Source organism: Kryptolebias marmoratus, linkage group LG3 (genome assembly GCF_001649575.2).
Source record: "Kryptolebias marmoratus isolate JLee-2015 linkage group LG3, ASM164957v2, whole genome shotgun sequence".
In the NCBI taxonomy this organism is placed as follows: domain Eukaryota; kingdom Metazoa; phylum Chordata; class Actinopteri; order Cyprinodontiformes; family Rivulidae; genus Kryptolebias; species Kryptolebias marmoratus.
In genome coordinates, this window is record NC_051432.1 from 13,794,582 (window position 1) to 13,805,098 (window position 10,517).

The 10,517-nt window shown below is 45.8% G+C and overlaps 2 protein-coding genes across 3 annotated transcripts in view; one reads left to right on the forward strand and one right to left on the reverse strand.

Moving 5' to 3' along the window:
* The first annotated feature begins 83 nt into the window (after positions 1-83).
* smarca5 (SWI/SNF related, matrix associated, actin dependent regulator of chromatin, subfamily a, member 5) lies at positions 84-7,700 on the forward strand. 2 transcript variants are annotated; one of them, XM_017405712.3, is made up of 24 exons: positions 85-357; positions 975-1,100; positions 1,205-1,371; positions 1,446-1,546; positions 1,647-1,747; positions 1,851-2,030; positions 2,250-2,405; positions 2,502-2,633; positions 2,726-2,794; positions 2,890-2,999; positions 3,167-3,393; positions 3,583-3,704; positions 4,379-4,531; positions 4,644-4,776; positions 5,024-5,172; positions 5,262-5,384; positions 5,475-5,582; positions 5,670-5,783; positions 5,866-5,988; positions 6,113-6,245; positions 6,335-6,453; positions 6,552-6,764; positions 6,882-6,992; positions 7,199-7,700. In XM_017405712.3, exons 1-24 carry the CDS (start codon positions 286-288, stop codon positions 7,262-7,264), a joined length of 3,108 nt encoding a protein of 1,035 aa, XP_017261201.1. In that variant the 5' UTR covers positions 85-285; the 3' UTR covers positions 7,265-7,700. The 2 variants fall into 2 exon arrangements, with proteins under 2 accessions (XP_017261193.1, XP_017261201.1); XM_017405704.3 differs by having other exon boundaries at positions 84-357; positions 5,262-5,582.
* The window catches only part of frem3 (Fras1 related extracellular matrix 3), a 29,500-nt gene continuing 26,514 nt past the window's right edge, over positions 7,532-10,517 (reverse strand). The window contains exons 19-24 of the mRNA XM_017405694.3: positions 10,138-10,265; positions 9,914-10,048; positions 9,693-9,819; positions 9,409-9,596; positions 9,186-9,332; positions 7,532-9,104 (exon numbers count right to left, since the gene is read on the reverse strand). Coding sequence (XP_017261183.1) covers positions 8,547-9,104; positions 9,186-9,332; positions 9,409-9,596; positions 9,693-9,819; positions 9,914-10,048; positions 10,138-10,265 — 1,283 coding nt within the window. The 3' untranslated portion in view covers positions 7,532-8,546. The remainder of the gene's footprint in view (positions 9,105-9,185; positions 9,333-9,408; positions 9,597-9,692; positions 9,820-9,913; positions 10,049-10,137; positions 10,266-10,517) is intronic.

A 10,517-nucleotide genomic window follows, 5' to 3' on the forward strand; every position in this document is an offset into this window, starting at 1 on the left:
TGCCGCTTTAACCCAGATGACAATATTTCTAATCGTCAGCGAACGCAGCGCGTTCAAGTCTCGCGATAGAGCGAGAGAACGACAGCGCCGCTGTAGCGCGAGAAAAGCCTGCTAGCGCGAAGTGAGCGTGCTGCCTGTCCAACCTGTGCGTCTTTCATTATAAACAACAGGCTCGTTCCAACTTACCGCGGCGAAGTTCCGATCACCCTCAACGGCTTTCCCCCAACACCTCGGGCACCTAACAACGAGCAGATAGATTCGAACCGAAGGAGGAGCTGAACGAAAATGTCCGAGAGCGAAAACTGCGTGGAGCAGCGGGAAGAGCCGACTGAACTTGAAGAAGCCGGGGGAGCGGAGGTGAGACGGTTTAAAATGGGCATTGTCTGGTCTCGTTAACCGCGTACACGGTCTGTTCAACATGCCGCAGACGTTTACAACTGTCAAAGCTCCCCTTACCTGTCTTCCGATGTGTCTGTGTTGGCCGTGGGAAACTTTCACTTCGTCAGTGTTAAAACGGGTTCTTGAGCTAGTTAGCTAGCGGCGACGGTGGTGCTATCATTAGCTAACGACAGCAGCAGCAGCTCGTCGCGCGGACTGAAGCTAACGATGCGTTAGGTAATAAACAGAGGCGAGGCTAGCTGTAGAGCCGCCAAGCATTACGGCTGCTGGTGTCCACCCTTGCCTTTTTGTTTACTCCTAAAGCAGACGGGCTCGTTGTGATCAGTTTTTTTTTGTGTGTGAGAGAAAGAGCACCCCCTCGGATGTCCCATCCGCGTATTTGTTTTTAGAGCATCAGCAATGGCTGTTGTGAGCGCCGCGGGTTTCAGTAGCGACTTATCTACAAATTTTTGACTTAGATCTGGGCGGAAAAAGGCTTGAATCTAAACGGCTGAATGAGAAGCGCACGAATCTACCAAAAAACTAAAGTTTCAGAGCAGCAAACATTACCTCACTTTCACTCTCGTTCGGTTTAGGAAAAGTCAGACTCTTCAGATGGTGGAAAAGAGTCGTCCTCAGATACCGGGGCCGATGGTCAAGATGCATCCTCCTCATCGTCAACAAAGACTAAAGAATCTACTCCAGGCTATGAGGAGAAAGTGGTAAATAGATTTTTTTTATTTTTCACTGCCTTACACGACGTGAACGGGCTCTCTGCGGTTTGGTTAAATGGGTGACGAGGCCTTTCTTCCCGTGTGTTTCGCAGCAAACAGACCGGACCAACAGATTTGAATACCTGCTGAAGCAAACCGAGCTGTTCGCTCATTTCATCCAACCGGCTGCGCAGAAGACCCCCACCTCCCCTCTGAAGATGAAACCAGGACGCCCTCGGATCAAGAAGGACGAGAAACAGAACCTGCTGTCTGTCGGAGAGTGAGTGTTTGTCCCCACCAAACTTCATCCAGCTTGTGCGATTTACTCTTAAATTATCGCGTCTTGATTGACAGCAACCGCCATCGCCGCACAGAGCAAGAGGAGGATGAAGAGCTTCTTAACGAGAGCACAAAGACCACCAACGTGTGCACTCGCTTCGACGAATCTCCTTCCTGTAAGCAGTAACCTGTGTTTGGGTGAAAATCTCAGAGCATTTCGAGCTCCACTATTTAAAATAAGCAGCTCCAGAGCTTATGTTTTCTTCTTTTCTCCAGATGTAAAAACAGGAAAGATGAGGGACTATCAGATCCGCGGTCTGAACTGGCTCATTTCTTTGTATGAGAATGGAATCAATGGCATCCTCGCCGATGAGATGGTCAGTATTTTCTCTCATTTAAGGACACGCTGGTGGATTTCAGTTTTGCATTGTTTCTGTGCAAACCTCTGCCTCTCAACGCGCTCAATCGACTTGTTCCCAGGGACTGGGAAAGACCCTTCAGACGATCGCCCTGCTGGGTTACATGAAACACTACAGAAATATCCCCGGCCCTCACATGGTGCTGGTCCCCAAGTCCACCCTCTACAACTGGATGAACGAATTCAAGCGATGGGTGCCCTCTCTACGAGCAATTTGTCTGATCGGAGACAGAGATCAGAGGGTAGGCTGGCTCAAAACCTTGTAGCTGTTTGGAAAGACAAATAAAAATTTAGTCATTTGCTGTTTGGTTATTTTTAAGTCAGCTTCAGATATACATGCTAGCAAAAGTTTGTTTGCTGATAAATTTGACAAATGTTACTAAATGGATAGAAACTGCATATGAAATAAGTTCGCCTCTTTTCTCATTTCATACATAAAACGTCTTTTGCTGCAATCACAGACTGCCCTGATCAGAGACGTCTTGCTGCCAGGGGAGTGGGACGTCTGCGTCACCTCCTACGAAATGCTCATCATTGAAAAAGCCGTGTTCAAGAAGTTCAACTGGAGATACCTGGTCATCGACGAAGCCCACAGGATCAAGAATGAGAAGTCAAAGGTCGGACAGATGCAGAAGTCAAACCGTCTGTTGCTTTTAACTTTTACGTGCAACATTGCAGAATAATTTAATCGAGGTGTCTTTGCTCGTCCCCAGCTTTCAGAAATTGTGCGCGAGTTTAAAACCACCAATCGGCTGCTTTTGACCGGAACGCCCCTCCAGAACAACCTGCACGAGCTCTGGGCTCTGCTCAACTTCCTGCTGCCCGATGTCTTCAATTCATCAGAGGTGTTAGCGCCGCTCCTCAAATTCTTCTCCTTAATTTAAATGCATTTAAGCAATCTGTTCAATTTTTTCATTCGATTCTGTTTGTTCTTTAGGATTTCGATTCGTGGTTTGACACAAACAACTGCTTGGGTGATCAGAAGTTGGTTGAACGTCTTCACACTGTACGTACTGGATGTTCTTTAACGTTAAAGTTTTTCAAATAAATCAGCATTTTTAGGCACGGTCCTTTAATATACCTTCTTGTTTTGTTGCGTAGGTGCTGCGTCCCTTCCTGCTCCGTCGTATCAAAGCAGACGTGGAGAAAACCTTGTTGCCCAAAAAAGAGATCAAGATATATGTGGGTCTGAGTAAGATGCAGCGAGAGTGGTGAGCATCCTCTCTGTTTCTTCAAAGGCTGAGAAATGTTTATGAAGACAACTTTCAAGTTTCTAGAAAACCCTCAGTTTTTTTTTCTTTCTATGACACACAGCTTTGTATAATTATGTTTGGGGGAAAAATTTTTTTTTCTTTTTTCGTGTCTCCAAACCCATCAGGTACACAAAGATTCTCATGAAGGACATCGACATTCTGAACTCTGCGGGCAAAATGGACAAGATGCGTCTGCTGAACGTCCTCATGCAGCTCAGGAAGTGCTGCAACCACCCGTACCTGTTTGACGGGGCCGAGCCGGGCCCCCCTTACACCACCGACCTGCACCTGGTGGTGAACAGTGGGAAGATGGTGGTGCTGGACAAGCTACTGCCTAAGATGAAGGCGCAGGGTATGAAAACGGTTTAGTATTGTGCTGACATTGTAGACTAGCCTTTTTTCATTCATTTTTGAGTAATTAAATTGGACAACGTGTACAAACCTTAACTTAAAATTGAAAGGATTCACTTCAGTATTATTTGCATCACTCAGTACTGTAAATGCTTAAAAAGTAATTGGGTTTTTGGAACTTATTTTTTAGGGTCCCGTGTGCTCATCTTCAGTCAGATGACCAGGGTGCTGGACATCTTGGAGGACTACTGCATGTGGAAGAACTACGAGTACTGTCGCCTGGACGGACAGACGCCGCACGAAGAGAGACAGGTGAGATCTGTCGACTTGGATCAAGCAGGTGGGATTTCTGAGAAGCTCGTCTGGAGTTCAGCTCCCGTTCTCCTGTTTCTAGTTTCTGCCAGATGTTTTTGGACTCAAACTACTTCTGCCTACTTTGTGTTAGTTTAACTATTCATACATCGAAACGTTTGGCTCAGTCTGGGAATACTGTGCTATGACTTGTAACTTTTATACTTTTTGAATTATTCAACTTTATTTACATTTTTTTGTCATTAAAATGCAGTACATTCAGATCTTTTCAGCTCTTTTAACAACATTATTCTCTGAAATCTACATCATCAAACCTTTTCTGTTTTTTGTCTCTTTTTAAGAGCTATTTTTAGCATTTAGCTAAGATTGCTAATTCTAGTTTTTAGCTACAGTTTTGCTACATTTATCTTTTTAGTAAAGGTGAACCGATTAATCTATCGATTGATTTTAATCTGCCCATGTTGGCCACTTTTTAAAAATCAGCAATGTCTGTGCATACGTAATCTATTACCAAGTTGGAAGAGGATGCAGCAACAGCTGCTACAGCTTCCTTCAACAAATTCCAGCTGCCGTTCAGCACTCAGTGTTCACACTGCATTTCTCTGGAGACAAGCTGTTTGGTATTGTGTTATAAAAACACACTTCATAGGAAGTCTTCTCTCTTTTACTACCAGATCTCCATCAACGCTTACAATGAACCAGACAGCACGAAGTTCATCTTCATGTTGAGCACCAGGGCCGGTGGGTTGGGGATTAACCTGGCCACAGCCGATGTCGTCATCCTCTACGACTCTGACTGGAACCCTCAGGTGGACTTGCAGGCCATGGTGAGCGCTCTCTCCTGCAGGATTATTAGGAAAGGGTGTGAAGTGAGTGATTGTGTTGGGGAGATGAATGTCACACAGTTAAAAAATGCGCATGTCCTTGTTTTTGTGACAGGACCGAGCTCACAGGATCGGTCAGCAGAAGCAGGTGCGCGTTTTCCGCTTCATCACAGAAAACACGGTGGAGGAGAGGATCGTGGAGCGGGCCGAGATGAAGCTACGCCTGGACTCTATTGTCATCCAGCAAGGTCCTTCTTCTCACCTGCAGAACTTTTCATTTAAACTGGGAGGGTTAAAAAGTTGTTTAACATCCTCCTACCCACCGTTGTGATCAAATATGTATCAGTTCTTAAAATATTTTTAATCAAATAAAAGCAGCAAATTGGGTAGAAAGTGTAATCAGTGTTAGGAATTTTCAGCCACAATTCACACCACAGTAAAAGGGGAAAAGATTTGAGGCACAACGGTCATCTTTTTCAACTTTTTGTTGAACAGGAAGACTTGTGGATCCAAGTGCAAACAAAATAGGCAAAGATGAGATGCTGTCCATCATCCGCCACGGTGCGACGCACGTGTTCGCCTCCAAAGAGAGCGAGATCACAGACGACGACATCGATGCCATTCTGGAGCGCGGCGAGAGGAAGGTGAGCCCATAGGAGTTGCTTTTCAAACGGGCTGTTTCTGCGTTTGCTTCGTATCTAAATTTCCCAATGTTCCGATGGTTTTGTGCCAGACGATGGAGATGAAGGAGAAGCTGTCGTCTCTGGGTGAGAGCTCCCTGAGAAACTTCACCATGGACACGGAGAACACCAGCGTGTACACGTTTGAGGGAGAGGACTACAGAGAGAAGAAAAAGGTGGAAGTGCCGCCCAGCAGCTGTTTGCTCTGTAGCTGGCAAACGTCCCAAAAACTTAGATATTTATGGTTGTTTTTCCCTTCCTCTCAGGTCATCACCAACTGGATCGAGCCTCCTAAGAGAGAACGGAAAGCCAATTATGCCGTGGATGCCTATTTCAGAGAAGCTCTGCGAGTCAGTGAGCCTAAAGCACCCAAGGTAGGTCACTTTCCACCTAACACTCCACACACACAGTGCTTTAATGCAGCGGACATTACAACAACGTTTTTATCCTTTCTTTGACAGGCGCCTCGTCCCCCCAAGCAGCCAAATGTCCAAGACTTCCAGTTCTTCCCTCCTCGTCTTTTTGAGCTTCTGGAAAAGGAAATTCTGTACTACAGAAAGACAATAGGATACAAGGTACGTAAAGCAAGCGTTCAGTTGGAAGGCCGTTACTTCTTTCGAGGTGCGACCGAGCTGATCTGTCGGTGCGTCTGCTCAGGTTCCCCGGAACCCAGACATCCCCAACTCGGCTCAGGTCCAGAAGGAGGAGCAGGCCAAGATCGACGAGGCTGAGGCTCTCACAGAGGAGGAGCTGGAGGAGAAGGAGAACCTTCTGCAACAGGTGCAGATGATTATCGCACAAAACTGCTGATTTATTGTAAAATCTGTGTTGGAAATGTTCATTTTTGAGTGTATTTAAATTAAGCTCATATTATCGGCGGCTTATTTAATATTATTCATTGCAGGGGTTTACTATTTGGAGCAAACGTGACTTCAACCAGTTCATTAAAGCCAATGAGAAATGGGGGAGGGATGATATTGAGAACATTGCCAGAGAAGTTGAGGGGAAAACCCCTGAAGAAGTCATGGAATATTCCGGTAATGAAAATATTGAAATTTTTTGTTCTCTCTGCAAAAAGAGAGCTTAGACCTAGCTGACGTTGTTGTTTCCATTTATATTCTTTCAGCCGTATTCTGGGAGCGCTGCAATGAGTTGCAGGATATTGAAAAGATCATGGCCCAGATAGAAAGAGGAGAAGCCAGGATCCAGAGAAGAATCAGCATCAAGAAGGCGCTGGACTCAAAGGTAGCACGCTGACAGCCGTTTGGCTCCTTAGCTTCGTGTCATTAGGCACCGCATCGGAGCTTTAACTCAGTGGTTTTCTTACCCCACCCTAATTACAGATTGGACGCTACAAGGCTCCCTTCCATCAGCTCCGGATCTCTTACGGCACCAACAAAGGCAAGAACTACACAGAGGAGGAGGACCGCTTCCTCATCTGCATGCTGCACAAGCTGGGCTTCGACAAGGAGAGCGTGTACGACGAGCTCCGTCAGTGCATCCGCAACTCCCCTCAGTTCCGCTTCGACTGGTTCCTCAAATCCAGGACTGCCATGGTACTTTCTGTCTTCTTGGCAGCGTCTCTCCTTTTTCCTGTTGACGCGCGGCGTTTCTTTATACCAATAAAACACTGTTGAGTCTTGCTTTTAAACGATTCTCCTCTGGGCGTGCAGGAGCTGCAGAGGCGATGCAACACTCTGATCACGCTGATAGAGAGAGAGAACATGGAGCTGGAGGAGAGAGAGAAGGCAGAGAAGAAGAAACGAGGACCAAAAACTGCCTCAGTAAGTCAGGCTTCAGTCTCACATTAAAGGATGCGAAGCAGACCGTGTAGGTAACAGCATGGGTTTTAATTTTGGGCCAGTGTAACGTCTGAAGTTCGATACAATTAAGTTTTATTCTCACATCGGGCACATTTTCACTAAAATAAAAAAAAAATGTCTGAAATCTTTCTGCTCTGTATTTCTTACCATTTCCTGCTCCTTTCCAGGCGCAGAAACGTAAACCAGAGGGAACCCCCGATGGCCGAGGACGCAGGAAAAAGCTGAAATTGTGAAGCCGCTCACAAACCACGGTATCAGAGTTTGACACCGGCAGCCAGCTCCGGCGTCATTAGTCCTAGTATCTGTGTTTGTTTTGCTGGCTATGATAATGTACTGTGTAAAACAAAACAAAAAAACAAAAAAAAACTCCTTGACGGACTGATCTGGTTGTGTTAGGTTTTAGGAGAGCGCTCCTTTGCGAGCCTGCCTTGTTGTCACTTACCTAAACACTGCAGCTGTGCTGGTTTAGTTTTATTTAGTTATTGTTTTTTTTCTACCAGTAGTTAACTGAAATAAATGTATTTATGCCTGTTGGTTGCACTGCATTCCATTGCTCGATAAGTACCCTTTTTATTTTTTAAGAAAAATCTGTTCACTCATCTTTCTATGTGAAGTACAAAATGTCCTTTTGAGCGTCACAAATAAATCTCCTTTTTTTATATATAAAAATGTACTGTCTGGTCAAAAAGACACCCAGTCAAAAACAACATTTATATTTGGCAGTTTAAAGTGTGGTTGCATCCGAACCTTTGAAATCGTCACAAACATATTTTGCCAAGACCTGATGAGCAAATTAGTTTTTTTTGTTTGTTTGTTTTCAAGTTTCACCAGCGTGAAATATCTTCTTTTTTTGTCACTGTCCTGCTTTAATATGTACACAGATAAAGTTGAATCATATTTCAGCCACATTTATCTCACAGACCTACAAAAAAAAAAGAGTAAAATACCATTTACAATCCCTTACAATGACACTAATGCAGTACTCATCAGTGGTATATTGCAGGCTTTCCAAAGCACAACTGAAAAATAAAAATTATTCAACACATCTTCATTCATTCGGGTCAGTTCCACCTGACGCTCCGCTCCACAAAACAAAATGAAATTACAGCAATATAAAACTTGATATTTCAAAAATATGAAACTAAAAGTTGCCTTTCACTCATAAATCAGTTGCACTTATTTACTACTTGCATGCATTTGCAAACGCCAGATAAAAATGCCATTTTTTTCTCTTTTTTACAACTGGACAACACTTAAAGATCATCTTTCTATGATTCTGAATCAGCTGCTATAAAGGCACAAACTTACAGTACATTATTGTAAAAATCAACCATAATTGGATATCAATAAGCCTCATACTGGTACATTCTCTGCATGTAGGCCGGAGCACTGACGCTTCATGCTGTCCACAAGCTGCACAACTTTAAAGGTGCAGTGGTGAGGGAGACTGTTGGAGTTTTTCTTTTTTCTTTTTAAATAGGGGACAGATGTTTTAGGGTGAAGCTGGATCCGCGTTTAGACTTCGGAGCTGTCGGAACTGCTCCACATACCTGCCGCGCCGTGACTGTAGGCAGATGAGGAGGAAGTGGTGTACGGAGGGAACTGGCTTTTCTTTTCCCTCCTCTTGCACCGCAGCAGCAGAATAACGATGGTAGCGACGGTGCAGACGAGAAGGATCAGACTTGCGATGCCCACCAGCATGGGCAGAAAGGAGGTGTCTGCAGGCTCCCTGCCCGAACTCTCCAGCAGGGGGCGCTCCAGGAGGGGCTCATGGTTCGGGGACCAGGGTTGCCTCTGACTGACCACTATGCGGTCTGACCGGTCCAGAGCGATGTGCTGGATGTTGGTGCCACGGTTGTTTTTGATGCCGATGTCCTGGGTCAGAACCTGGCCGGAGAACGACGGGGCAGCCCGGCGGTGGCGACGAGCCGCATCTGAGGCGTGAGGCTGCCCAACAGAGGAGATCCCGTGTTGGAGATACTCAACGCTGCGCTTGCCGATGTTACGGTTGGTGTTTTCTTTGGAGCGGACCATATAGATGGTGTGGATGAACCATTCTCTACCAGCAGCCACCTGAAAAGGAAGCCCAAGGTGTTCATACTCCTCTTTCTTATTATAGTATGGATTGATGCAACGCCTTGGAGAGTGTCTGACCTGAAAAAGTGGTGAAGAAGAAAGCATGAAGCCATCTGAGCCTGGCTGTCTGACCAAAGGCTGAGCTCCAGGGTAGTCTTGAGCCAGTTTGGCCTTAAAAGCAATGTCCCCAAATGCTGGAGCTTGAGTCTCTGGCTGGGCTTTGTCCTGCAGAGCACAAATGCATATTACAAATGACCTCAACCTCTTTCTTGAAGAATGTTACAAGTTTATTGCCTCTTACCAGAATCTTGAATCTGTAAAGCAGAGAGGGAGCGTCTGCCAAGCAGCCGTACTCCTTGTTTGTGGGGTTGTATTTGGGGACGTATCCATCTGCTCCGGTGCAGAGGAACACCTTCTCAATGCTGCAGGAGAAGGAGTCACCCAGGTTCTGGACAGGGTCTACCATCACTCGGCCATATATTGTGGAGCCTGAAGCGATGAACGAATATAGTCTGAGATTTGTCTCAAAGGCAGAATCCGAGCTGCAATTTAACATCAAACCACTAGATGGCAGTGATCTACTACCTTCTGAAAAAGCAGCATCTGTTCCTTCTCCAAACCCCATGGAGCCATCAGACAACCAAAGCTCTTTCTTGGACAGGAGGAACATCTGAGTGTTTAGACTGAATTCAGCTGCCACTGGATCGCTCACCTGGAGAAAATGGGTTGCACGTCCAATGAATACAGGTTCTGGTAATAAGCAAAGGCAAACAAAAACTGATTTCTGACAGGTTATCAAGCTTGACCTGCTGGAAGCGGATGTCCACATCAAAAGTAAGCGGCTCTCTTGGGTGGCACACAGGAGGGATGCTGAACTCTCCGTTGGGTGATGCAATGCAGGGAACCAGCTTCACAGTGTAGGTCCCAGAGTAATCTCGTACCTTGAGACCAGACGGAAACACTGATGAATTGTTAAGGTAAATATCTTAAGGTACTGTGCCGTTGAAGGGATGGTCTCATATTGGCTCACTGCAAAATCTGAGATGAAGCTCCACTGCTGCATGGGCTGGTTGTAGGTCGGCTCAGTCCTGACCAGGGCGAGCGTAAACGTCAGCCCAGGATGGTCGGCGCATATCACCATGGACGACACACTGGTTCCTAAAGACAAACAGGCAGGCGTTATTCTTTACAGCTGCGTTGTATCTCGCCTAAACTAGCAACCATGCGCGTATTTATAGAGGCATCTCGCGTTGTTTCTGTCTCTTGCTGCCTAACTGTAAATGCTGCAGGGTCATTTTAACATTTGCTTAAATGACCCTTGGCACTTTCACACAGGAAGACCCCTGAGGCGGAACTCCAGAAATAGATGAAGATGGTGGTGGTGGTGGTGGTGGTGGTGGTGGTGGTGGT

Coding starts and splice junctions, on each gene's coding strand:
- smarca5 (XM_017405704.3), top strand. CDS start 286: ATGTCCGAGAGCGAAAACTGCGTGGAGCAGCGGGAAGAGCCGACTGAA. Junction 5,173..5,261: donor TGGAGCGCGGCGAGAGGAAG/GTGAGCCCATAG, acceptor GTTTTGTGCCAG/ACGATGGAGATGAAGGAGAA. Junction 6,246..6,334: donor AGAAGTCATGGAATATTCCG/GTAATGAAAATA, acceptor ATATTCTTTCAG/CCGTATTCTGGGAGCGCTGC.